This window comes from Panulirus ornatus, chromosome 4 (assembly GCF_036320965.1).
Source record: "Panulirus ornatus isolate Po-2019 chromosome 4, ASM3632096v1, whole genome shotgun sequence".
Classification (NCBI taxonomy): domain Eukaryota; kingdom Metazoa; phylum Arthropoda; class Malacostraca; order Decapoda; family Palinuridae; genus Panulirus; species Panulirus ornatus.
This window is the reverse complement of record NC_092227.1, coordinates 39,419,408-39,444,325: the sequence shown is the minus strand read 5'-3', so window position 1 is coordinate 39,444,325 and position 24,918 is coordinate 39,419,408. Positions and strand designations below refer to the sequence as shown.

The 24,918-nt window shown below is 42.1% G+C and overlaps 1 protein-coding gene across 1 annotated transcript in view; it reads left to right on the top strand.

Annotated features, from left to right (window-relative positions):
- The window catches only part of mei-9 (DNA repair endonuclease XPF mei-9), a 739,294-nt gene that overhangs the window by 331,884 nt on the left and 382,492 nt on the right, over window positions 1–24,918 (top strand). Inside the window, exon 9 of the mRNA XM_071694005.1 lies at window positions 4,447–4,619. Within this exon, the coding sequence (XP_071550106.1) occupies window positions 4,447–4,619 (173 nt within the window). The remainder of the gene's footprint in view (window positions 1–4,446; window positions 4,620–24,918) is intronic.

Sequence of the window (24,918 nt, the reverse complement as noted above, 5' to 3'; positions counted from 1 at the left end):
GTGATGGATTGCGCAAAAGATGCTTGTGGCATGAGAAGAGTGGGAGGTGGGTTGATTAGAAAGGGTAGTGAGTGGTGGGATGAAGAAGTAAGATTATTAGTGAAAGAGAAGAGAGAGGCATTTGGACGATTTTTGCAGGGAAAAAATGAAATTGAGTGGGAGATGTATAAAAGAAAGAGACAGGAGGTCAAGAGAAAGGTGCAAGAGGTGAAAAAGAGGGCAAATGAGAGTTGGGGTGAGAGAGTATCATTAAATTTTAGGGAGAATAAAAAGATGTTCTGGAAGGAGGTAAATAAAGTGCGTAAGACAAGGGAGCAAATGGGAACTTCAGTGAAGGGCGCAAATGGGGAGGTGATAACAAGTAGTGGTGATGTGAGAAGGAGATGGAGTGAGTATTTTGAAGGTTTGTTGAATGTGTTTGATGATAGAGTGGCAGATATAGGGTGTTTTGGTCGAGGTGGTGTGCAAAGTGAGAGGGTTAGGGAAAATGATTTGGTAAACAGAGAAGAGGTAGTAAAAGCTTTGCGGAAGATGAAAGCCGGCAAGGCAGCAGGTTTGGATGGTATTGCAGTGGAATTTATTAAAAAAGGGGGTGACTGTATTATTGACTGGTTGGTAAGGTTATTTAATGTATGTATGACTCATGGTGAGGTGCCTGAGGATTGGCGGAATGCGTGCATAGTGCCATTGTACAAAGGCAAAGGGGATAAGAGTGAGTGCTCAAATTACAGAGGTATAAGTTTGTTGAGTATTACTGGTAAATTATATGGGACGGTATTGATTGAGAGGGTGAAGGCATGTACAGAGCATCAGATTGGGGAAGAGCAGTGTGGTTTCAGAAGTGGTAGAGGATGTGTGGATCAGGTGTTTGTTTTGAAGAATGTATGTGAGAAATACTTAGAAAAGCAAATGGATTTCTATGTAGCATTTATGGATCTGGAGAAGGCATATGATAGAGTTGATAGAGATGCTCTGTGGAAGGTATTAAGAATATATGGTATGGGAGGCAAGTTGTTAGAAGCAGTGAAAAGTTTTTATCGAGGATGTAAGGCATTTGTACGTGTAGGAAGAGAGGAAAGTGATTGGTTCTCAGTGAATGTAGGTTTGCGGCAGGGGTGTGTGATGTCTCCATGGTTGTTTAATTTGTTTATGGATGGGGTTGTTAGGGAGGTGAATGCAAGAGTTTTGGAAAGAGGGGAAAGTATGAAGTCTGTTGTGGATGAGAGAGCTTGGGAAGTGAGTCAGTTGTTGTTCGCTGATGATACAGCGCTGGTGGCTGATTCATGTGAGAAACTGCAGAAGCTGGTGACTGAGTTTGGTAAAGTGTGTGAAAGAAGAAAGTTAAGAGTAAATGTGAATAAGAGCAAGGTTATTAGGTACAGTAGGGTTGAGGGTCAAGTCAATTGGGAGGTAAGTTTGAATGGAGAAAAACTGGAGGAAGTAAAGTGTTTTAGATATCTGGGAGTGGATCTGGTAGCTGATGTAACCATAGAAGCGGAAGTGGATCATAGGGTGGGGGAGGGGGCGAAAATTCTGGGAGCCTTGAAGAATGTGTGGAAGTCGAGAACATTATCTCGGAAAGCAAAAATGGGTATGTTTGAAGGAATAGTGGTTCCAACAATGTTGTATGGTTGCGAGGCGTGGGCTATGGATAGAGTTGTGCGCAGGAGGATGGATGTGCTGGAAATGAGATGTTTGAGGACAATGTGTGGTGTGAGGTGGTTTGATCGAGTGAGTAACGTAAGGGTAAGAGAGACGTGTGGAAATAAAAAGAGCGTGGTTGAGAGAGCAGAAGAGGGTGTTTTGAAGTGGTTTGGGCACATGGAGAGAATGAGTGAGGAAAGATTGACCAAGAGGATATATGTGTTGGAGATGGAGGGAACGAGGAGAAGTGGGAGACCAAATTGGAGGTGGAAAGATGGAGTGAAAAAGATTTTGAGTGATCGGGGCCTGAACATGCAGGAGGGTGAAAGGAGGGCAAGGAATAGAGTGAATTGGATCGATGTGGTATACCGGGGTTGACGTGCTGTCAGTGGATTGAATCAGGGCATGTGAAGCGTCTGGGGTAAACCATGGAAAGCTGTGTAGGTATGTATATTTGCGTGTGTGGACGTATGTATATACATATGTATGGGGGTGGGTTGGGCCATTTCTTTCATCTGTTTCCTTGCGCTACCTCGCAAACGCGGGAGACAGCGACAAAGCCAAAAAAAAAAAAACTAAGTGATGACAAACTTACCTCATAAAGGAGAACATTATAGTAGTTGGTGATGTTCACATAACACCATGGGAGGTAATGGGCTATCTCTTCTATTGAAGCTACTGTAATACGTTAATTGTTTGCATCTTTGAATGAAGGAAATAGCATACATGATATTGACTGATCTTTGTCTTGCCTTTGAGTATCATGTGCTTTTGTTGCCTATGCATTAAACTTTATTGTAAGTTTTCATATGGATTTAGAAATATTTGTAGTTACATGTTGTATGGTTGCGAGGCGTGGGCTATGGATAGAGTTGTGCGCAGGAGGGTGGATGTGCTGGAAATGAGATGTTTGAGGACAATGTGTGGTGTGTGGTGGTTTGATCGAGTAAGTAATGTAAGGGCAAGAGAGATGTGTGGAAATAAAAAGAGCGTGGTTGAGAGAGCAGAAGAGGGTGTTTTGAAATGGTTTAGGCACATGGAGAGAATGAGAGAGGAAAGATTGACCAAGAGGATATATGTGTCGGATTTGGAGGGAACGAGGAGAAGTGGGAGACCAAATTGGAGGTGGAAAGATGGAGTGAAAAAGATTTTGAGTGATCGGGGCCTGAACATGTAGGAGGGTGAAATGTGGGCAAGGAAAAGAGTGAATTGGATCAATGTGGTATACCGGGGTCCACGTGCTGTCAGTGGATTGAATCAGGGCATGTGAAGCATCTGGGGTAAACCATGGAAAGTTGTGTGGGGCCTGGATATGGAAAGGGGGCTGTGGTTTCGGGCATTATTGCATGACGGCTAGAGACTGAGTGTGAACGAATGGGGCCTTTGTTGTCTTTTCCTAGCACTACCTCGCACACATGAGGGGGGAGGGGGATGTTATTCCATGTGTGGCGAGGTGGCGATGGGAATGAATAAAGGCAGACAGTGTGAATTGTGTGCATGGGTATATATGTATGTGTCTGTGTGTGTATATATATGTGTACATTGAGATGTATGGGTATGTATATTTGCGTGTGTGGACGTGTATGTATATACATGTGTATGGGGGTGGGTTGGGCCATTTCTTTCGTCAGTTTCCTTGCGCCAACTCGCAAACGCAGGAGACAGCAATGAAGCAAAATAAGTAAAAAAAATATAATACATGTTTATGTTTTCATCATATAGTTCATTCAGTACTGATGGTATGATGCATGTGCTCTGGACTCACCCATCATTGCATCTTATGAATACTATTTCAGCATATCCCAAGACCCTTCATGCCCACAATGCAACTTTTATAAACAAAACGCCAAGCACTTACTTCTCAAATGCCTTGCACTCTCTGCACATGGATATAAACATCACAACATTGTATAACTTTTGTCCAGGCCTGTGGATGTGGCCATCTTCCTGATTGTTGCAAGAGCCTCAGAATGATGGAAGGGACTCCTGGGATGAGAATATAAGTAAATAAGTACTGTTGATAGAATGGATAGTGGGTGTCTTAGTCCTGAAAGGGAGGCATACATGCCAGAGTATAGGATATTATCAAAGAAAAACAAAATCTTTGTGAGAATAAATAGTGCTGGATTTATAACCATACGCTTATGAAATATGGGTGTATCACAAAAATGCTTTTGTAGTGTGATTGTTTGAGATCTGAAACAGACTTTCTAAGAAATTGAGGATGAGTATAGAAGTAGAGATATGCTGATCAATGAGAAAATGAGAGGGTTATGCAGTTTCATAATGAGTGTTCAGATAGGTAAGTGATGGAGTGCTGAAAGGATATAAACATTTGGAGAGAGCAGAAATAAAAGGAATGAAAAAAATGAATAGTATGAATAGGAAGACCAGGCTCATATTGGAGTGCACCACCCAGGTCCCCACCACACTATTGGCCAGATGACATCTGGGAGACATTGCGGAAATATATATTTGAGAATGGAGCCACAATGTTGGAATCCATGGTGATCGTGATGTCTAAAAAAGATTCTTCATGAACCAGTCTACACTATGTAAGATTTTGATGAACTAATTGTGTAATTTTTGATAATAGATTCATATGTAGAAGGAATTCAGATAATTAAAAGAACATACTGATGGAGTATATTTGTGAGAGTGATGAATATCAGTAAATGGACTTAGACATATTTTGAAAAAATCCTTGTTGATAGCTATTTTGAATTCATAAGTGTACTGGATCTTGACAAATGTATAGAATGGACTATGATTTTTAATTTATAAATTTAATTGATTTGGCAGGAATTGCGGCGATCAAACAGTACAATTGACACCGAAGAATTTACTCCAGAAAATGCAATATCAAAGGCATTTGAGAAAATGCTGAAAGTTCAGTTGGAACCCATCTGGCATCAGCTCTCCACACGTACCAAACAACTTATTGCAGACCTGAAAGTCTTACGAACAGTTTTAGAGTAAGTAATAGTGTACAGGTAATTATTTTTCATCTCTGGGATTGGTATGTCCCATGAACTTTCATAGAATCTCCAAGATCCCTAGAGGCTACAAACCTCTATCTCCATGACTTCTGGTGAGGAAAAAGCTTCTCACTCCTCAGTAACCACCTCTATAACCATTATAGTCCTAAGATGTCAATCTGCCTATCAGTTGTCCCTTTAGCCACTCTCCTGGCTACACTTGCTACCTCATAATGCTATGGATCCCTGATTGCTATATACATTTCTGCTTTGGATAAGTAAATTTTTCTGATCCATTTAGGGTGTAGTGTATATATATTATTTTTTTTTGTTATCCTTTCTTGCTGTCTCCCGCGTTAGCGAGTAAGTGCAAGGAAACATATGAAAGAATGGCCCAACCCACCCACATACACATGTATATACATAGACGTCCACACACGCAAATATACATACCTATACATCTCAGTGTATACATATATATACACACACAAACATATACATATATACATGTGTACGTAATGCATACTTGCTGCCTTTATTCATTTCCATCGCCACCCCGCCACACATGAAATGAAAACCACCTCCCCCGCATATGCATGAGGTAGCGCTAGGAAAAGACAACAAAGGCCACATTTCTTCACATTCAGTCTCTAGCTGTCATGTATAATGCACCGAAACCATAGCTCCCTTTCCATATCCAGGCCCCACAAAACTTTCCATGGTTTACCCCAGACGCTTCACATGCCCTGGTTCAATCCATTGACAGCACGTCGATCCTGGTATACCACATCGTTCCAATTCACTCAATTCCTTGCACACCTTTCACCCTCCTGCATGTTCAGGCCCCAGTCACTCAAAATCTTTTTCACTCCATCTTTCCACCTCCAACTTGGTCTTCCACTTCTCCTCGTTCCCTCCACCTCTGACACATATATCCTCTTTGTCAATCTTTCCTCACTCATTCTCTCCATGTGACTAAACCATTTCAAAACACCCTCTTCTGCTCTCTCAACCACACTCTTTTTATTACCACATATCTCTCTTACCCTTTCATTACTTACTTGTTCAAACCACCTCACACCACATATTGTCCTCAAACATCTCATTTCCAGCACATCCACCCTCCTCTGCACAACTCTATCTATAGCCCACGCCTCGCAACCATATAACATTGTTGGAACCACTATTCCTTCAAACATACCCATATTTGCTTTCAAAGATAACATTCTTGACTTCCACACATTCTTCAGCGCTCCCAGAACTTTCGCCCCCTCCCCCACCCCATGATTCACCTCCGCTTACATGGTTCCATCCGCTGCCAAATCCACTCCCAGATATCTAAAACACTTTACTTCCTCCAGTTTTTCTCCATTCAGACTTACCTCCCAGTTGACTTCTCCCTCAACCCTACTGTACCTAATAACCTTGCTCTTATTCACATTTACTCTGAGCTTTCTTCTTTCACACACTTTACCAAACTCAGTCACCAGCTTCTGCAGTCTCTCACCTAAATCAGCCGCCAGCACTCTATCATCTGTGAAAAACAACTGACTCACTTCCCAAGCTGTCTCATCCACAACAGACTGCATACTTGCCCCTCTTTCCAAAACTCTTGCATTTACCTCCCTAACAACCCCATCCATAAACAAATTAAACACCCATGGAGACATCACACACCCCTGCCGTAAACCAACATTCACCGAGAACCAATCACTTTCCTCTCTTCCTACATGTACACATGCCTTCCATCCTTGATAAAAACTTTTCACTGCTTCTAACAACTTACATCCCACACCATATATTCTTAATACCTTCCACAGAGCATCACTATCAACTCTATCATATGCCATCTCCAGATCCATAAATGCTACATACAAATCCATTTGCTTTTCTAAGTATTTCTCACGTATATTTTTCAAAGCAAACACGTGATCCACACATCCTCTATCACTTCTAAAATCACACTGCTCTTCCCCAATCTGATGCTCTGTACATGCCTTCACCCTCTCAGTCAATACCCTCCCATATAATTTCCCAGGAATACTCAACAAACTTATACCTCTGTAATTTGAGCACTCACTTCTATCTCCTTTGCCTTTGTACTATGGCACTATGCAAGCATTCCGCCAGTCCTCAGGCAGCTCACCATGAGTCATACATACATTAGATAACCTTACCAACCAGTCAACAATACAGTCACCCCCTTTTTTAATAATTTCCACTGCAATACCATCCAAACCCGTTGCCTTGCCAGCTTTCATTATCCGCAAAGCTTTTGCTACCTCTTCTCTGCTTACCAAATCATTCTCCCTAACCCTCTCACTTTGCACACCACCTCGACCAAAACACCCTATATCTGCCACTCTGTCATCAAACACATTTAACAAGCCTTCAAAATACTCACTCCAACTTCTCACATCACCACTACATGTTATCACCTCCCCATTAGCCCCCCCTCACTGATGTCCCCATTTGTTCCCTTGTCTTACGCAATCTATTTACCTCCTTCCAAAACATCTTTTTATTCTTTCTAAAATTTAATGATACTATCTCACCCCAACTATCATTTGCCCATTTTTTCGCTTCTTGCACCTTTCTCTTGAAATCCTGCCTCTTTCTTTTATACATCTCCCAGTCATTTGCATTATTTCCCTGCAAAAATCGTCCAAATGCGTCTCTCTTCTCTTTCACTAGTGATCTTACTTTTTCATCCCACCACTCGTTACCCTTCCTAACCTACCCACCTCCCATGCTTCTCATGCCACAAGCATCTTTTCCACAAGCTATCACTGCTTCCCTAAATACATCCCATTCCTCCCCCACTCCCCATGTTTCCTTTGTTCTCACCTTTTCCATTCTTTACTCAGTCTCTCCTGGTACTTCCTCACACAAGTCTTCCCAACCTGACTTACTCTCACCACTCTCTTCACCCCAACATTTTCTCTTCTTTTCTGAAAACCTCTACAAATCTTCACCTTCGCCTCCACAAGATATAGAGTTTTGGAGAGAGAGGCAAGTACACAGTCCGTTGTGGATGAGAGGGCTTGGGAAGTGAGTTAGTTGTTGTGCGCTGGAGGGATGACCGATCGTTATCTTTTCGAGGCGAAGATGAAGATTTGTAGAGGTTTTCAGAAGAGAATAGAGAATGTTAGGGTGAAGAGAGTCGTGAGAGTAAGAGAGCTTGGGAAGGAGAATTGTGTGAGGAAGTACCAGGTGAGACTGAGTACAGAATGGAAAAAGGTGAGAAGAAAGGACGTAAGGGGAGTGATGGACAAATGGGATGCATTTAGGGAAGCAGTGATGGCTTTTGCAAAAGATGCTTGTGGAGTGAGAAGCATGGGAGGTGGGCAAATTAGAAAGTGTATTGAGTGGTGGGATGAAGAAGTAAGATTATTAGTGAAAGAGGAGAGAGATGCATTTGGATGATTTTTGCAGGGAAATAATGCAAATGACTGGGATATGTATAAAAAAAGGAGGCAGGAGGTCAAGAGAAAGGTGCAAGAGGCAAAAAAGTGGGCAAATGAGAGTTGGGGTGAGAGAGTATCATTTAATTTTAGGGAGAATAAAAAGATGTTTTGAAAGGAGGTAAATAAAGTGCAGAAGACAAGGGAACAAATGGGAACATCAGTGAAGAGGGCAAATGGGGAGGTGATAACAAGTAGTGGCGATGTGAGAAGGAGATGGAGTGAGTATTTTGAAGGTTTGTTACATATGTTTGATGATAGAGTGGCAGATATAGGGTGTTTTGGTCGAGGTGGTGTGCAAAGTGAGAGGGTTAGGGAGAATAATTTGGTAAACAGAGAAGAGGTAGTAAAAGCTGTGCGGAAGATAGAAGCCGGCAAGGTAGCGGGTTTGGATGGTATTGCAGTGGAATTTATTGGAAAAGGGGTGACTCAGTTATTGACTGGTTGGTAAGGTTATTTAATGTATGTATGACTCATGATGAGGTGCCTGAGGACTGGTGGAATGCTTGCATAGTGCCATTGTACAAAGGCAAAGGGGATAAGAGTGAGTGCTCAAATTACAGAGGTATAAGTTTGTTGAGTATTCCTGGGAAATTAAATGAGAGGGTGAAGGCAAGTACAGAGCATCAGATTTAGGAAGAGCAGTGTGGTTTCAGAAGTGGTAGAGGATGTGTGTATCAGGTATTTGCTTTGAAAAATATATGTGAGAAATACTTAGAAAAGCAAATGGATTTGTATGTAGCATTTATGGATCTGGAGAAGGCATATGATAGAGTTGATAGAGATGCTTTGTGGAAGGTATCAAGAATATATGGTGCGTGGATGAGAGAGCTTGGGAAGTGAGTCAGTTGTTGTTCACTGATGATACAGCGCTGGTAGCTGATTCGTGTGAGAAACTGCAGAAGCTGGTGACTGAGTTTGGTAAAGTGTGTGAAAGAAGAAAGCTGAGAGTAAATGTGAATAAGAGCAAGGTTATTAGATACAGTAGGGTTGAGGGACAAGTCAATTGTGAGGTAAGTCTTAGTGGAGAAAAACTGGAGGAAGTGAAGTGTTCTAGATATCTGGGAGTGGATTTGGCAGTGGATGGAACCATGGAAACAGAAGTGAATCATAGGTTAGGGGAGGGGGCGAAAGTTCTGTGAGCGTTGAAAAGTGTATGGAAGTCAAGAACGTTATCTTGGAAAGCAAAAATGGGTATGTTTTAAGGAATAGTGGTTCCAACGATGTTAAATGGTTGCGAGGCATGGGCTATAGATAGAGTTGTGCGCAGGAGAGTGGATGTGCTAGAAATGAGATGTTTGAGGACAATATGTGGTGTGAGGTGGTTTGATCAAGTAAGTGATAATAGGGTAAGAGAGATGTGTGGTGATATAAAGAGTGTGGTTGAGAGAGCAGAAGAGAGTGTTTTCAATTGGTTTGGTCACATGGATAGAATGAGTGAGGAAAGATTGACAAAGAGTATATATGTGTCAGTGGTGGAGAGAACGAGTAGAAGTGGTAGACCAAATTGGAGGTGGAAAGATGGAGTGAAAAAGATTCTGAGTGATCGGGGCCTGAACATGGAGGAGGGTGAAAGGCGTGCAAGAAATAGAGTGAATTGGAACAACGTGGTATACCGGGGTCGACTTGCTGTCAATGGATTAAACCAGGGCATGTGAAGCATCTCGGGTAAACCATGGAAAGTCTTGTGGGGCCTCGATGTGGAAAGGGGCCTGTGGTTTTAGTGCAATATACATGACAGCTAGAGAGTGAGTGTGAACGAGTGTGGCCTTTGTTGCCCAAGCTTCGCAACCATATAACATTGTTGAAACAACTATTTCTTCAAACATACCCATTTTTGCTTTCCGAGGTAATGTTCTCGACTTCCACACATTCTTCAATGCTCCCAGAACTTTCGCCCCCTCCCCCACCCTATGATTCACTTCCGCTTCCATGGTTCCATCCGCTGCCAAATCCACTCCCAGATATCTAAAACATTTCACTTCCTCCAGTTTTTCTCTGTTCAAACTTACCTCCCAATTAACTTGTCCCTCAATCCTAGTGTACCTAATAACCTTGCTCTTATTCACATTTACTCTCAGCTTTCTTCTTTTACACACTTTAGCAAACTCAGTCACCAGCTTCTCCAGTTTCTCACACAAATCAGCCACCAGCGCTCTATCATCAGCGAACAACAACTGACTCACTTCTCAGGCTCGCTCATCCACAGCAAACACCTTATATCATTAGATTTTAGGGAGAATAAAAAGATTTTTTTTTGAAGGAGGTAAATAAAGTGTGTAAGACAAGGGAACAAATGGGAACTTCAATGAAAGAGGCTAATGGGGAGGTGATAACAAGTAGTGGTGATGTGAGAAGGAGATGGAGTGAGTATTTTGAAGGTTTGTTGAATGTGTTTGATGATAAAATGGCAGATATAGGCTGTTTTGGTCGAGGTGGTGTGCAAAGTGAGAGGGTTAGGGAGAATGATTTGGTAAACAGAAAAGGGGTAGTAAAAGCTTTACGGAAGATGAAAGCCGGCAAGGTAGCGGGTTTAAATGTTATTGCAGTGGAATTTATTATAAAAGGGGGTGACTGTATTGTTGACTCGTTGGTAAGTTTATTCAATATATGTATGACTCATGGTGAGGTGCCTGAGGATTGGCGAAATGCTTGCATAGTGCCATTGTACAAAGGCAAAGGGGATAAAAGTGAGTGCTCAAATTACAGAGGTATAAGTTTGTTGAGCATTCCTGGGAAATTATATGGGAGGGTATTGATTGAGAGGGTGAAGGCATGTACAGAGCATCAGATTTGGGAAGAGCAGTGTGGTTTCAGAAGTGGTAGAGGATGTGTGGTTCAGGTGTTTGCTTTGAAAAATGTATGTGAGAAATACTTAGAAAAGCAAATGGATTTGTATGTAGCATTTATGGATCTGGAGAAGGCATATGATAGAGTTGAGAGAGATGTTCTGTGGAAGGTATTAAGAATCTGTGGTGTGGGAGGCAAGTCGTTAGAAGCAGTGAAAAGTTTATATCGAGGATGTAAGGCATTTTTCCGTGTAGGAAGAGAGGAAAATGATTGGTTCTCAGTGAATGCTGGCTTGTGGCAGGGGTGTGTGATGTCTCTATGGTTGTTTAATTTGTTTATGGATGGGGTAGTTAGGGTGGTGAATCCAAGAGTTTTAGAAAGAGGGGAAAGTATGCAGTCTGTTGTGGATGAGAGAGCTTGGGAAGTGAGTCAGTTGTTGTTCGCTGATGATACAGCACTGATGGCAGATTCATGCGAGGAACTGCAGAAACTGGTGACAGAGTTTGGTAAAGTGTGTGAAAGAAGAAAGCTGAGAGTAAATGTGAATACAAGCAAGGTTATTAGGTACAGTAGGGTTGAGGGAGAAGTCAATTGGGAGGTAAGTTTGAATGGAGAAAAACTGGAGGAAGTGAAGTGTTTTAGATATCTGGGAGTGGATTTGGCAGCGGATGGAACCATGGAAGAGGAAGTGAATCATATGGTGGGGGAGGGAGCGAAAGTTCTGGGAGCGTTAAAGAATGTGTGGAAGTCGAGAACATTATCTCGGAAATCAAAAATGGATATGTTTGAAGGAATAGTGGTTCCAACAATGTTATATGGTTATGAGGCATGGGCTATAGATAGAGTTGTGTGGAGGAGGGTGGTTGTGCTGGAAATGAGATGTTTGAGGACAATATGTGGTGTGAGGTGGTTTGATCAAGTAAGTAATAGTAGGGTAAGAGAAATATGTGGTAATAAAAAGATTGTGGTTGAGAGAGCAGAAGAGGTTGTTTTGAAATGGTTTGGTCACATGGAGAGAATGAGTGAGGAAAGATTGACAAAGAGGATATATGTGTCAGAGGTGGAGGGAACGAGTGGAAGTGGGAGACCAAATTGGAGGTGGAAAGATGGAGTGAAAAAGATTCTGAGTGATCGGGGCCTGAACATGCAGGAGGGTGAAAGATGTGCAAGGAATAGAGTGAATTGGAACAATATGGTATACCGGGGTCGACGTGCTGTCAATGAATTGAACCAGGACATATGAAGCGTCCGGGGTAAACCATGGAAAGTTCTTTGGGGCCTGGATGTGGAAAGGGAGCTGTGGTTTCGGTGCATTATTACATGACAGCTAGAGACTGAGTGTGAATAAATGTGGCCTTTGTTGTCTTTTCCTAGCGCTACCTTGTGCACATGAGGGAGGAGGGGGTTGTTATTTCATGTGTGGCGGGGTGGCGATGGGAATGAATAAAGGTAGACAGTGTGAATTATGTACTTGTGTATATATGTATATGTATGTGTGTGTATATATATGTATACGTTGAGATGTATAGGTATGTATATTTGCGTCTGTAGACATGTATGTATATACATATGTATGTGAGTGGGTTAGGACATTCTTTCATCTGTTTCGTTGCACTACCTCACTAACGCAGGAGACAGCGACAAAGCAAAATAAATAAATGATAATAATAATTATATATATGTAAATCACTTAGTGAATAATCTTTGGATACGGATGGGAGGAGCAAGCGTGGGAGTGTACAGGAGAGGCAGCAGGGGCGCGGCATGACAACACCCACACGCACACACACCCTCTCAGGAGATGACAAAAACTGATTTTTGTTCAAATGAAGAAAAAGAGAAAAGAGAAAAAGAGAAAAAGCATCTTTATTATTGCTGGCAAATACGTATCTGATGTGGGAAGTTTCTGGATTACCCTATGTTGAAACTAAAAATGTGAAAGGTGCAAGATACTGCTTAGATGTGTCCATCTTTGAATCCAAATTGCTTGATAGCCTGAGGCATTTGTTGCACCAAAATCAAAGAGATAACCGGGGATGGGCGTCCATGCCTCGGGCCCAGCCAGGCTCTGGTATAGTCTGAGAGAGACAACAGTCAAGACTGCGGCCGTGGGTGACGCCTCTTCGGCAGGAAGAGACTTGAAGAAGATATTCCTCGTATCAAACAATGCAGACTTCCAGTCAAACAACGGGTTGGATATGATCTTCTGACCACTGTCGAGGACCACGTCACCCTTAGTCGAGGACCACGTCACCCTCAGTCGCCCGCTGACCTCGCAAGAAGGAGAGAGGAAGCCGTCATAACAGCACTCAAGTGTCTTGCCTCAAGGAGGATGGTACCTCCTTTCACGTTTAAGAGGTTCCGACATGTTTCATGAGCTCCTCTTCGCCAACGGAACTACCTTGGCCCACCAGTGATGCTACTACGTTTGTGAATCAAGAACCATTGCAACACAAACCTCGCGAGGTGGTAGAGTGTCCCGCAGTGTATCGAGACAGACTTCCCCAGAACTTTTTTAAAGGGGAAGTAAATGTTTATAGTTGTGTTACTGGAGTGATAGTTTTCATACATGGTGCTTTGACAAGAAAATAGTGAAATTGGAAAAAATGTAGCTTAGACATTGAAGCTTATTGATACAGTGGTCAAATTGATGAGAACTACTATTGACGTTTGTGTAAATAAATTATACATTTCCTTTTTCCATAGCCAGAGTTTGAACCATTATGTGACATCCATTTTTTCATTTCATTTCAAGCTAGAAGTTTCAGTTTTCTAAATTGTTTCTTACATTTTTCATATGTATATATATATATATATATATATGTATGTGTGTGTGTGTGTGTATATGTGCGTATGTATGTGTGTGTGTGTGTGTGTATATATATATATATATATATATATATATATATATATATATTATCCCTGGGGATAGGGGTGAAAGAATACTTCCCTCGCATTCCTCGCGTGTCGTAGAAAGCGACTAGAGGGGACGGGAGCGGGGGGCCAGAAATCCTCCCCTCCTTGTATTTTTTTTTTAACTTCCTAAAATGGGAAACAGAAGAAGGAGTCACGCGGGGAGTGCTCATCCTCCTCGAAGGCTCAGATTGGGGTGCCTAAATGTGTGTGGATGTAACCAAGATGTGAAAAAAGGAGAGATAGGTTGTATGTTTGAGGAAAGGAACCTGGATGTTTTGGCTCTGAGTGAAACGAAGCTCAAGGGTAAAGGGGAAGAGTGGTTTGGGAATGTCTTGGGAGTAAAGTCAGGGGTTAGTGAGAAGACAAGAGCAAGGGAAGGAGTAGCAATACTCCTAAACAGGAGTTGTGGGAGTATGTGATAGAATGTAAGAAAGTAAATTCTCGATTAATATGGGTAAAACTGAAAGTTGATGGAGAGAGATGGGTGATTATTGGTGCATATGCACCTGGGTATGAGAAGAAAGATCATGAGAGGCAAGTGTTTTGGGAGCAGCTGAATGAGTGTGTTAGTGGTTTTGATGCACGAGACCGGGTTATAGTGATGGGTGATTTGAATGCAAAGGTGAGTAATGTGGCAGTTGAGGGAATAATTGGTATACATGGGGTGTTCAGTGTTGTAAATGGAAATGGTGAAGAGCTTGTAGATTTATGTGCTGAAAAAGGAATGTTGATTGGGAATACCTGGTTTAAAAAGCGAGATATACATAAGTATACTTATGTAAGTAGGAGAGATAGCCAGAGAGCGTTATTGGATTACGTGTTAATTGACAGGCGCGCGAAAGAGAGACTTTTAGATGTTAATGTGCTGAGAGGTGCAACTGGAGGGATGTCTGATCATTATCTTGTGGAGGCTAAGGTGAAGATTTGTATGGGTTTTCAGAAAAGAAGAGTGAATGTTGGGATGAAGAGGGTGGTGAGAGTAAGTGAGCTTGGGAAGGAGACTTGTGTGAGGAAGTACCAGGAGAGACTGAGTACAGAATGGAAAAAGGTGAGAACAATGGAAGTAAGGGGAGTGGGGGAGGAATGGGATGTATTTAGGGAATCAGTGATGGATTGCGCAAAAGATGCTTGTGGCATGAGAAGAGTGGGAGGTGGGTTGATTAGAAAGGGTAGTGAGTGGTGGGATGAAGAAGTAAGAGTATTAGTGAAAGAGAAGAGAGAGGCATTTGGACGATTTTTGCAGGGAAAAAATGCAATTGAGTGGGAGATGTATAAAAGAAAGAGACAGGAGGTCAAGAGAAAGGTGCAAGAGGTGAAAAAAAGGGCAGATGAGAGTTGGGGTGAGAGAGTATCATTAAATTTTAGGGAAAATAAAAAGATGTTCTGGAAGGAGGTAAATAAAGTGCGTAAGACAAGGGAGCAAATGGGAACTTCAGTGAAGGGCGCAAATGGGGAGGTGATAACAAGTAGTGGTGATGTGAGAAGGAGATGGAGTGAGTATTTTGAAGGTTTGTTGAATGTGTTTGATGATAGAGTGGCAGATATAGGGTGTTTTGGTCGAGGTGGTGTGCAAAGTGAGAGGGTTAGGGAAAATGATTTGGTAAACAGAGAAGAGGTAGTAAAAGCTTTGCAGAAGATGAAAGCCGGCAAGGCAGCAGGTTTGGATGGTATTGCAGTGGAATTTATTAAAAAAGGGGGTGACTGTATTGTTAACTGGTTGGTAAGGTTATTTAATGTATGTATGACTCATGGTGAGGTGCCTGAGGATTGGCGGAATGCGTGCATAGTGCCATTGTACAAAGGCAAAGGGGATAAGAGTGAGTGCTCAAATTACAGAGGTATAAGTTTGTTGAGTATTCCTGGTAGATTATATGGGAGGATATTGATTGAGAGGGTGAAGGCATGTACAGAGCATTAGATTGGGGAAGAGCAGTGTGGTTTCAGAAGTGGTAGAGGATGTGTGGATCAGATGTTTGCTTTGAAGAATGTATGTGAGAAATGCTTAGAAAAGCAAATGGATTTGTATGTAGCATTTATGGATCTGGAGAAGGCATATGATAGAGTTGATAGAGATGCTCTGTGGAAGGTATTAAAAATATATGGTGTGGGAGGCAAGTTGTTAGAAGCAGTGAAAAGTTTTTATCGAGGATGTAAGGCATGTGTACGTGTAGGAAGAGAGGAAAGTGATTGGTTCTCAGTGAATGTAGGTTTGCGGCAGGGGTGTGTGATGTCTCCATGGTTGTTTAATTTGTTTATGGATGGGGCTGTTAGGGAGGTGAATGCAAGAGTTTTGGAAAGAGGGGCAAGTATGAAGTCTGTTGGGGATGAGAGAGCTTGGGAAGTGAGTCAGTTGTTGTTCGCTGATGATACAGCACTGGTGGCTGATTCATGTGAGAAACTGCAGAAGCTGGTGACTGAGTTTGGTAAAGTGTGTGAAAGAAGAAAGTTGAGAGTAAATGTGAATAAGAGCAAGGTTATTAGGTACAGTGGGGTTGAGGGTCAAGTCAATTGGGAGGTGAGTTTGAATGGAGAAAAACTGGAGGAAGTGAAGTGTTTTAGATATCTGGGAGTGGATCTGGCAGCGGATGGAACCATGGAAGCGGAAGTGGATCATAGGGTGGGGAGGGGGCGAAAATTCTGGGAGCCTTGAAGAATGTGTGGAAGTCGAGAACATTATCTCGGAAAGCAAAAATGGGTATGTTTGAAGGAATAGTGGTTCCAACAATGTTGTATGGTTGCGAGGCGTGGGCTATGGATAGAGTTGTGTGCAGGAGGATGGATGTGCTGGAAATGAGATGTTTGAGGACAATGTGTGGTGTGAGGTGGTTTGATCGAGTAAGTAACGGAAGGGTAAGAGAGATGTGTGGAAATAAAAAGAGCGTGGTTGAGAGAGCAGAAGAGGGTGTTCTGAAATGGTTCGGGCACATGGAGAGAATGAGTGAGGAAAGATTGACCAGGAGAATATATGTGTCGGAGGTGGAGGGAACGAGGAGAAGAGGGAGACCAAATTGGAGGTGGAAAGATGGAGTGAAAAAGATTTTGTGTGATCGGGGCCTGAACGTGCAGGAGGGTGAAAGGAGGACAAGGAATAGAGTGAATTGGAGCGATGTGGTATACCGGGGTTGACGTGCTGTCAGTGGATTGAATCAAGGCATGTGAAGCGTCTGGGGTAAACCATGGAAAGCTGTGTAGGTATGTATATTTTGCGTGTGTGGACCTATGTATATACATGTGTATGGGGGTGGGTTGGGCCATTTCTTTCGTCTGTTTCCTTGCGCTACCACGCAAACGCGGGAGACAGCGACAAAGTATAATAAAAAAAAATAAATAAAAAAGATAATATATATATATATATATATATATATATATATATATATATATATATATATATATATATATATATATATATATATATATTCAGTGCATTACACATGACAGCTAAAGACTGTGTGTGAACGAATGTGGCCTTTTTGTCTGTTTTCCTGGTGCTACCTCACTGAGGCGGGGGGTAGCGTTGCTGTTTCCTGTGGGGCAGGGTAGTGTAGGGAGTGGATGAAGGTGAGCAAGTATGAATATGTACATGTGTATATATATGTATATGTGCATGTGTATGGATATGTATGTATATGTTGATATGTATATATGCTTGTATGATTGTTTATGTACATACATGTGTATATATTTTTTTTCCCCAAAAGAAGGAACAGAGAAGGGGGTCAGGTGAGGATATTCCCTCTAAGGTCCAGTTCTCTGTTCTTAACGCTACCTCGCTAATGCGGGAAATGGCGAATAGTATGAAAGAAAGAAAGATATATATATATATATATATATATATACATTTATACATTATCCCTGGGGATAGGGGAGAAAGAATACTTCCCACGTATTCCCTGCGTGTTGTAGAAGGCGACTAAAAGGGGAGGGAGCGGGGGGCTGGAAATCCTCCCCTCTCAATTTTTTTTTTAATTTTCCAAACGAAGGAACAGAGAAGGGGGCCAGGTGAGGATATTCCCTCAATGGCCCAGTCCTCTGTTCTTAACGCTACCTCGCTAACGCGGGAAATGGCAAATAGTTTGAAAAAAAAAAATATATATACATACATATATATTCTTTCTTTCTTTCATACTATTCGCCATTTCCCACGTTAGCGAGGAGGCGCTAACAACAGAGGACTGGGCCTTTGAGGGAATATCCTCACCTGGCCCCCTTCTCTGTCCCTTCTTTTGGAAAATTAAAAAAAAAACGAGAGGGGAGGATTTCCAGCCCCCCGCTCCCTTCCCTTTAGTCGCCAATACATATATATATATATATATATATATATATATATATATATATATATATATATATATATATATATATATATATATATATATTTTTATATTATCCCTGTTTCTTACATTTTTCATATGTATATATATGTATGTGTGTGTGTGTGTATATGTGCGTATGTATGTGTATGTGTGTGTATGTGTGTGTATGTGTATATGTATATATATATGTATATTATCCCTGGGGATAGGGGTGAAAGAATACTTCCCATGTATTCCTCGCGTGTCGTAGAAAGCGACTAGAGGGGACGGGAGCGGGGGGCCAGAAATCCTCCCCTCCTTGTATTAACTTTCTAAAATGGGAAACAGAAGAAGGAGTCACGCAGGGAGTGCTCATCCTCCTCGAAGGCTCAGAGTGTGGTGCCTAAATGTGTGTGGATGTAACCAAGATGTGAAAAAAGGAGAGATAGGTAGTATGTTTGAGGAAAGGAACCTGGATGTTTTGGCTCTGAGTGAAACGAAGCTCAAGGGTAAAGGGGAAGAGTGGTTTGGAAATGTCTGGGGAGTAAAGTCAGGGGTTAGTGAGAGGACAAGAGCAAGGGAAGGAGTAGCAATACTCCTGAAACAGGAGTTGTGGGAGTATGTGATAGAGTGTAAGAAAGTAAATTCTCGATTAATATGGGTAAAACTGAAAGTTGATGGAGAGAGGTGGGTGATTATTGGTGCATATGCACCTGGGCATGAGAAGAAAGATCAAGAGAGGCAAGTGTTTTGGGAGCAGCTGAATGAGTGTGTTAGTGGTTTTGATGCACGAGACCGGGTTATAGTGATGGGTGATTTGAATGCAAAGGTGAGTAATGTGGCAGTTGAGGGAATAATTGGTATACATGGGGTGTTCAGTGTTGTAAATGGAAATGGTGAAGAGCTTGTAGATTTATGTGCTGAAAAAGGACTGATGATTGGGAATACCTGGTTTAAAAAGCGAGATATACATAAGTATACTTATGTAAGTAGGAGAGATGGCCAGAGAGCGTTATTGGATTACGTGTTAATTGACAGGCGTGCGAAAGAGAGACTTTTGGATGTTAATGTGCTGAGAGGTGCAACTGGAGGGATGTCTGATCATTATCTTGTGGAGGCTAAGGTGAAGATTTGTATGGGTTTTCAGAAAAGAAGAGTGAATGTTGGGATGAAGAGGGTGGTGAGAGTAAGTGAGCTTGAGAAGGAGACCTGTGTGAGGAAGTACCAGGAGAGACTGAGTACAGAATGGAAAAAGGTGAGAACAATGGAAGCAAGGGGAGTGGGGGAGGAATGGGATGTATTTAGGGAATCAGTGATGGATTGCGCAAAAGATGCTTGTGGCATGAGAAGAGTGGGAGGTGGGTTGATTAGAAAGGGTAGTGAGTGGTGGGATGAAGAAGTAAGAGTATTAGTGAAAGAGAAGAGAGAGGCATTTGGATGATTTTTGCAGGGAAAAAATGCAATTGAGTGGGAGATGTATAAAAGAAAGAGACAGGAGGTCAAGAGAAAGGTGCAAGAGGTGAAAAAAAGGGCAAATGAGAGTTGGGGTGAGAGAGTATCATTAAATTTTAGGGAGAATAAAAAGATGTTCTGGAAGGAGGTAAATAAAGTGCATAAGACAAGGGAGCAAATGGGAACTTCAGTGAAGGGCGCAAATGGGGAGGTGATAACAAGTAGTGGTGATGTGAGAAGGAGATGGAGTGAGTATTTTGAAGGTTTGTTGAATGTGTTTGATGATAGAGTGGCAGATATAGGGTGTTTTGGTCGAGGTGGTGTGCAAAGTGAGAGGGTTAGGGAAAATGATTTGGTAAACAGAGAAGAGGTAGTGAAAGCTTTGCGGAAGATTAAAGCTGGCAAGGCAGCAGGTTTGGATGGTATTGCAGTGGAATTTATTAAAAAAGGGGGTGACTGTATTGTTGACTGGTTGGTAAGGTTATTTAATGTATGTATGACTCATGGTGAGGTGCCTGAGGATTGGCGGAATGCGTGCATAGTGCCATTGTACAAAGGCAAAGGGGATAAGAGTGAGTGCTCAAATTACAGAGGTATAAGTTTGTTGAGTATTCCTGGTAAATTATATGGGAGGGTATTGATTGAGAGGGTGAAGGCATGTACAGAGCATCAGATTGGGGAAGAGCAGTGTGGTTTCAGAAGTGGTAGAGGATGTGTGGATCAGGTGTTTGCTTTGAAGAATGTATGTGAGAAATACTTAGAAAAGCAAATGGATTTGTATGTAGCATTTATGGATCTGGAGAAGGCATATGATAGAGTTGATAGAGATGCTCTGTGGAAGGTATTAAGAATATATGGTGTGGGAGGAAAGTTGTTAGAAGCAGTGAAAAGTTTTTATCGAGGATGTAAGGCATGTGTACGTGTAGGAAGAGAGGAAAGTGATTGGTTCTCAGTGAATGTAGGTTTGCGGCAGGGGTGTGTGATGTCTCCATGGTTGTTTAATTTGTTTATGGATGGGGTTGTTAGGGAAGTGAATGCAAGAGTTTTGGAAAGAGGGGCAAGTATGAAGTCTGTTGGGGATGAGAGAGCTTGGGAAGTGAGTCAGTTGTTGTTCGCTGATGATACAGCACTGGTGGCTGATTCATGTGAGAAACTGCAGAAGCTGGTGACTGAGTTTGGTAAAGTGTGTGGAAGAAGAAAGTTAAGAGTAAATGTGAATAAGAGCAAGGTTATTAGGTACAGTAGGGGTGAGGGTCAAGTCAATTGGGAGGTGAGTTTGAATGGAGAAAAACTGGAGGAAGTGAAGTGTTTTAGATATCTGGGAGTGGATCTGGCAGCGGATGGAACCATGGAAGCGGAAGTGGGTCATAGGGTGGGGGAGGGGGCGAAAATTCTGGGGGCCTTGAAGAATGTGTGGAAGTCGAGAACATTATCTCGGAAAGCAAAAATGGGTATGTTTGAAGGAATAGTGGTCCCAACAATGTTGTATGGTTGCGAGGCGTGGGCTATGGATAGAGTTGTGCGCAGGAGGATGGATGTGCTGGAAATGAGATGTTTGAGGACAATGTGTGGTGTGAGGTGGTTTGATCGAGTGAGTAACGTAAGGGTAAGAGAGATGTGTGGAAATAAAAAGAGCGTGGTTGAGAGAGCAGAAGAGGGTGTTTTGAAGTGGTTTGGGCACATGGAGAGGATGAGTGAGGAAAGATTGACCAAGAGGATATATGTGTCGGAGGTGGAGGGAGCAAGGAGAAGAGGGAGACCAAATTGGAGGTGGAAAGATGGAGTGAAAAAGATTTTGTGTGATCGGGGCCTGAACATGCAGGAGGGTGAAAGGAGGGCAAGGAATAGAGTGAATTGGAGCGATGTGGTATACCGGGGTTGACGTGCTGTCAGTGGATTGAATCAAGGCATGTGAAGCGTCTGGGGTAAACCATGGAAAGCTGTGTAGGTATGTATATTTGCGTGTGTGGACATATGTATATACATGTGTATGGGGGGGGTTGGGCCATTTCTTTCGTCTGTTTCCTTGCGCTACCTCGCAAACGCGGGAGACAGCGACAAAGTATAAAAAAAAAAAAAAAATTATCCCTGGGGATAGGGGAGAAAGAATACTTCCCACGTATTCCCTGCGTGTCGTAGAAGGCGACTAAAAGGGGAGGGAGCGGGGGTGCTGGAAATCCACCCCTCTCTTTTTTTTTTTTTTTTAATTTTCCAAAAGAAGGAACAGAGAATTCGGCCAGGTGAGGGTATTCCCTCAAAGGCCCAGTCCTCTGTTCTTAACGCTACCTCGCTAATGCGGGAAATGGGGAATAGTTTGAAAGAAAAGAAATATATATATATATATATATATATATATATATATATATATATATATATATATATATATATATATATATATATATATATTTTCCCATGAGTCCACGGGGAAAATGAAACACGAAAATTTCCCAAGTGCACTTTCGTGTAATAATCACATCATCAGGGGATACACAAGAGAGAAATATAACAGTCTGTTGATATACATTGAAGAGACGAAGCTAGGACCTAGCTGTGTCTCCCCTGATGATGTGATTATTACATGAAAGTGTACTTGAGAACTTTTCGTGTTTCATTTTTCCCATGCTTATAGGAATATCTTTATCACGTGCAAAATTGTGATCTTTTCCAACATATATATATATATTCCAACATATATATATATATATATATATATATATATATATATATTATCCCTGGGGATAGGGGAGAAAGAATACTTCCCACGTATTCCCTGCGTGTCGTAGAAGGCGACTAAAAGGGGAGGGAGCGGGGGGCTGGAAATCCTCCCCTCTCAATTTTTTTTAATTTTCCAAAAGAAGGAACAGAGAAGGGGGCCAGGTGAGGATATTCCTCAGTGTCCCAGTTCTCTGTTCTTAACGCTACCTCGCTAACGCGGGAAATGGCGAATAGTTTGAAAAAAAAAAAAAAAAAAAAATATATATATATATATATATATATATATATATTTTTTTTTTTTTTTTTTTTTTATACTTTGTCGCTGTCTCCCGCGTTTGCGAGGTAGCGCAAGGAAACAGACGAAAGAAATGGCCCAACCCCCCCCATACACATGTACATACACACGTCCACACACGCAATATACATACCTACACAGCTTTCCATGGTTTACCCCAGACGCTTCACATGCCTTGATTCAATCCACTGACAGCACGTCAACCCCTGTATACCACATCGCTCCAATTCACTCTATTCCTTGCCCTCCTTTCACCCTCCTGCATGTTCAGGCCCCGATCACACAAAATCCTTTTCACTCCATCTTTCCACCTCCAATTTGGTCTCCCTCTTCTCCTCGTTCCCTCCACCTCCGACACATATATCCTCTTGGTCAATCTTTCCTCACTCATTCTCTCCATGTGCCCAAACCACTTCAAAACACCCTCTTCTGCTCTCTCAACCACGCTCTTTTTATTTCCACACATCCCTCTTACCCTTACGTTACTTACTCGATCAAACCACCTCACACCACACATTGTCCTCAAACATCTCATTTCCAGCACATCCATCCTCCTGCGCACAACTCTATCCATAGCCCACGCCTCGCAACCATACAACATTGTTGGAACCACTATTCCTTCAAACATACCCATTTTTGCTCTCCGGGATAATGTTCTCGACTTCCACACATTTTTCAAGGCTCCCAAAATTTTCGCCCCCTCCCCCACCCTATGATCCACTTCCGCTTCCATGGTTCCATCCGCTGACAGATCCACTCCCAGATATCTAAAACACTTCACTTCCTCCAGCCTCTCACCATTCAAACTCACCTCCCAATTGACTTGACCCTCAACCCTACTGTACCTAATAACCTTGCTCTTATTGACATTTACTCTTAACTTTCTTCTTCCACACACTTTACCAAACTCCGTCACCAGCTTCTGCAGTTTCTCACATGAATCAGCCACCAGCTGATATATATATACATATATATATATATATATATATATATATATATATATATATATATATATATATATATATATATAAGTGAGTTGTGGGAGTATGTGATAGAATGTAAGAAAGTAAATTCTCGATTAATGTGGGTAAAATTGAAAGTTGATGGAGAGAGGTGGGTGATTATTGGTGCATATGCACCTGGGCATGAGAAGAAAGATCATGAGAGGCAAGTGTTTTGGGAGCAGCTGAATGAGTGTGTTAGCGGTTTTGATGCACGAGACCGGGTTATAGTGATGGGTGATTTGAATGCAAAGGTGAGTAATGTGGCAGTTGAGGGAATAATTGGTATGCATGGGGTGTTCAGTGTTGTAAATGGAAATGGTGAAGAGCTTGTAGATTTATGTGCTGAAAAAGGACTGATGACTGGGAATACCTGGTTTAAAAAGCGAGATATACATAAGTATACTTATGTAAGTAGGAGAGATGGCCAGAGAGCGTTATTGGATTACGTGTTAATTGACAGGCGTGCGAAAGAGAGACTTTTGGATGTTAATGTGCTGAGAGGTGCAACTGGAGGGATGTCTGATCATTATCTTGTGGAGGCTAAGGTGAAGATTAGTATGGGTTTTCAGAAAAGAGGAGTGAATGTTGGGGTGAAGAAGGTGGTGAGAGTAAGTGAGCTTGGGAAGGAGACCTGTGTGGGGAAGTACCAGGAGAGACTGTGTACAGAATGGAAAAAGGTGAGAACAATGGAAGTAAGGGGAGTGGGGGAGGAATGGGATGTATTTAGGGAATCAGTGATGGATTGCGCAAAAGATGCTTGTGGCATGAGAAGAGTGGGAGGTGGGCTGATTAGAAAGGGTAGTGAGTGGTGGGATGAAGAAGTAAGAGTATTAGTGAAAGAGAAGAGAGAGGCATTTGGATGATTTTTACAGGGAAAAAATGCAATTGAGTGGGAGAAGTATAAAAGAAAGAGACAGGAGGTCAAGAGAAAGGTGCAAGAGGTGAAAAAAAGGGCAAATGAGAGTTGGGGTGAGAGACTATCAGTAAATTTTAGGGAGAATAAAAAGATGTTCTGGAAGGAGGTAAATAGGGTGCGTAAGACAAGGGAGCAAATGGGAACTTCAGTGAAGGGCGTAAATGGGGAGGTGATAACAAGTAGCGGTGATGTGAGAAGGAGATGGAATGAGTATTTTGAAGGTTTGTTGAATGTGTCTGATGACAGAGTTGCAGATATAGGGTGTTTTGGTCGAGGTGGTGTGCAAAGTGAGAGGGTTAGGGAAAATGATTTGGTAAACAGAGAAGAGGTAGTAAAAGCTTTGCGGAAGATGAAAGCCGGCAAGGCAGCAGGTTTGGATGGTATTGCAGTGGAATTTATTAAAAAAGGGGGTGACTGTATTGTTGACTGGTTGGTAATGTTATTTAATGTATGTA